This window comes from Marmota marmota, unplaced genomic scaffold, assembly GCF_001458135.2.
Source record: "Marmota marmota marmota unplaced genomic scaffold, marMar, whole genome shotgun sequence".
NCBI lineage: Eukaryota > Metazoa > Chordata > Mammalia > Rodentia > Sciuridae > Marmota > Marmota marmota.
In genome coordinates this window covers 1,976,265-1,979,821 of record NW_026000138.1, presented here as the reverse complement: position 1 = coordinate 1,979,821, position 3,557 = coordinate 1,976,265, and the positions used below count along the sequence as shown (strand labels likewise).

At 41.9% G+C, this 3,557-nt stretch overlaps 1 protein-coding gene across 1 annotated transcript in view; it reads right to left on the bottom strand.

The window, feature by feature from the left end:
• The window catches only part of Zcchc8 (zinc finger CCHC-type containing 8), a 24,839-nt gene extending 22,396 nt beyond the window's left edge, over positions 1–2,443 (bottom strand). The window contains exons 1-2 of the mRNA XM_015502443.2: positions 2,066–2,443; positions 559–601 (exon numbers count right to left, since the gene is read on the bottom strand). Of these exons, the coding sequence (XP_015357929.1) occupies positions 559–601; positions 2,066–2,264 (242 nt within the window). The 5' untranslated portion in view covers positions 2,265–2,443. The remainder of the gene's footprint in view (positions 1–558; positions 602–2,065) is intronic.
• Positions 2,444–3,557: the final 1,114 nt, after the last annotated feature.

The following is a 3,557-nucleotide window of genomic DNA, read 5'->3' as shown; positions in this document are numbered from 1 at the left end:
AAAAAAAAAAAAAAAAAAAAAGAAAAGAAAAGAAAAGAAAAAAAAAGAAAGGGCTGGGGATGTAGCTCAGTGGTACAGCATCCCTAGGTTCTATCCCTAGTGCTGCTTTTACACAAAACCAAAAAAACCTTTTTCTTCTTCTAAAATGTTGTGTCTTGAATAATTTCTATGAACATATTTAAATTATACAAATAAATCTTTGGCTAGAGGAATATTATAATACTTAATTCAAACTTCCCAGAATGTTTTTTTAATAGGAATAGCTGTGTTGATAATTTGCTAACTAACTACTAACTATTAACATTTAGTCAAAAATGTCTGGATTGTGGTTCATAATACTTTCTCTTAGGCAGTTTAAAAGTTTTATGCACTTATGAGAATTTAGATTTTACACCCAGAAGTTAATAAAGAACTAGTATTCTAATTCCTTTAGAGTATGTTTAACAAATGACAATGATAAAATAAAACGTATACCCCTTTTGAAAGAAATTCTGATTATATATTAATATCCAGATAAATAATAAGGGACAACTATGTTGTAATTTCAAGATGTCATACCTTGGTCGAGTTAGAATGTTCAACTTTCTTTTAAGTTCTTGATGTTATTACTTGTTAAGGAATATTAATCCTCATTAAACAGAATCATGTAGATCACAAAATTCAACTTAACTATCAACACTCTCACTTTTGGTATCAGAAAGCTGATGACATACTTACTAAGCACCTGTTTGTTTGCAGGCAAGGCATTTGGCTTTAAAGCCAAAAACATTTACATCCCTTTGAATATACATATACATATATTTTTTTGTGGGTGGGTACTGGGCACTGAACTCAGGGGTGCTCCACCACTGAGTCACATCACCAGCCCTGTTTTGTATTTAATTATTTAGAGACAGGGTCTCACTGAGTTGCTTAAGGCCTCACTAAATTGCTGAGGCTGGTTTTGAAGTCTCGATCCTCCTGCCTCAGCCACGATTACAGGCGTGTGCCACCAGGCCCGGACGTATATTCTAAAACACAATCCTGAAGTTAAAAAGTCTAGCAGACTAAACCATTATTCAAATAACGGTGTCCATGGCACAAGTTTAAACAGCCAATTAGGAAACTTATTCTAAGTCAAGGCTTCATTATAGGAGGAAAGCAAACGCAGAGTAATTAAACAGTTAACAACTGAAGAATCTAGGATGTAATTATAAATGTCCTCCAACTGTCCGTATCGTGAGAAATTTTTCATAAGAAAAAAAATTAGGGGGCTATGGATATAGCTCAGTTGGTAAGAGTACTTGCCTCGCATGCACAAGGCTCTAGGTTCAATCCTCAGCACCATTAAAAAAATAAAAAGTACATGAAAAAAAAAATCAGACTTCAAAAACCTTAAAAGCTTGACATACCTTCTACACTTAAGGATCCTTGCAAATTTCAAAAGGAAAACTGAACCAAAATTATCTATATATAGTTTTCCAAACTCTAATAATGAAAACACATTAGCAAATCCAGAATGTAATCAGGTAACTAAAGCCAAACGGAAACTTATTTGGCACGTTTCCCCCAAAGCAATGAAATGCAACCTAGCTTAAGGTGGAAGAGCTCTAAAAGTAATTCTCAATCCTAATTAAACAAGCAATTAACTATATCTCTTTGCAAGACCGGATTCCTCAAGACCCCCAACTCTGCATCCTAGGACCATCTGCTTTTGCGCCGCCATCCAAGCGCTCAGTATTCGGTATCGCCTAACATACTATATAGTAAGACTGTCTCAACTTGAGCTTGTCTGCACTGAATGAAATTGGATCATGAAGTCAAACAGAGGGATAAACGTGAGGACCTGCCTGCAATCTAACAGCTAAGCAGTCTAAAATCACCCTAAAAACGGAACCCAGTCGGGGCTGCAAGGATGGACTCCTAAGGAGACGGGTTTCCAACACCGAGGTTTGCGCGGAGGCCTCGGGGCAGCTTGCGCAAAGCCCGCACGCGGGGGCGGCAAAAGGCTTGTAATCTCCCCCGCGTCCGCGCCCGGCACGGACCCGCGCCCGCGATGACAGGGCCCGGCCAACCGGAAGGATATTCTCGGCGCGGAGCTGCTCGATGGTCTCCTCGCACTGCCGAAGCCTCTCCCGCAGCTCCGCGTCACCAACCCCGTCCTCGTCCTCCGGGTCGCCGTCGTCGTCCCTGAAACGGGTGTGAACGGGCTTGGGAATCGACTCCTCCGGGGGATCGAAAGCCTCGAACAGCTCTAGGTCGCCAAAATCCACCTCCGCCGCCATCTTGGGTTGTGGGAAAGATTCGAGAAGAGGCGGAGCGGGCCACCGAGGCAGGGGACGAAGGTTGTAGGGCGGCTCCGCTGTCCAGGCTCGGGCCGCGCGGGGACAGCGAGTAGGGTGTTCTCCACACGCCGGCCGCCCAAACTGCACCTGGGGCGGGGCCGGCCCCGAGAGACTACAGTTCCCAGAATGCAGCGGCGCCGCTCAAGCCCACTTCCGATTTCGCCAGAGAGCGTGGCATGCCGGGACGTATGGTTCCTAAGCGACTGTTAACTCATTGTTTGCATTGCATACTGGGATTGATCTTTTCTGAAACGTGGAGAAAGCCTGACTGGATCAGAATGCGTTAAAACAATAGGGATTGGCCCTGTTAGGCACTTAAGGCTCAGAAATCAGAGCACGACGCAATACTTATTACGCTTTTTGGTGTGCCTGCGAAACGGCAACAAGAGAAGAAAGAACTCCAGCTTTAGACAAGCTAGTTTATTGGGATTGTTTCCTTCTTTATGTAAAATTAGGTAGATTATTAGACTATTTTAGATTTTTTTTTTCTTTAATGAGGTCTTCTGTGGTTTCTCTCGTTTAATCACACGTACAACACATATTTACCAAACCTCCTTTAGGACTTGAGGATGCAAGAGTGAGCAAAATAAATCCCTACTCTTAGGAAGCCTGCAGTAAAGATGAATCTACAATTCAAAAACCACCTTAGTTACAGATGTGTGTGTTCTTAAACGGATCACAATGTGATCAACAATGCCAGGCATGGTAGAGCTTGCCTGTAATCCCAGGGGCTCCCGTGATCGCAAGTTCAAAAATCAGTCTCAGCAATTTAGTGAGACTCAAAGCAATTTAGCAAGAACCTGTCTCAAAGTAAAAAATATAAAATGGCTAGGGATGTCGCTTGGTGTGGTTAATCATTCCTGGGTCAATCCCTGGTACAAAAACAAAACAAAAACTCAGTAAAGTGTGAATCACTGAAGTGAGGAAATGAGATCTGAACTGAAATGTGTTGGGTTAAAAACACATAGGAGGGGCTGGGGTTGTGACTCAGCAGTAGAGTGCTTCCTAGCACCTGTGAGGCCCTAGATTTTGATCCTCAGCACTACATATAAATAAAACAAAGGTATTGTGTCCAACTACAAAAATAAAACAAATGAACAACAAAACGCGTAGGTAGTGAGACCATGGGAAACCTAAGAGCACACAAAGTATTGGGTGCAATAACTAGCACAAGAAAAATGTGACAATAGTGGAATTAGCTAGATCTTTTTTTTTTTTTTTTTTTTTTTTTTT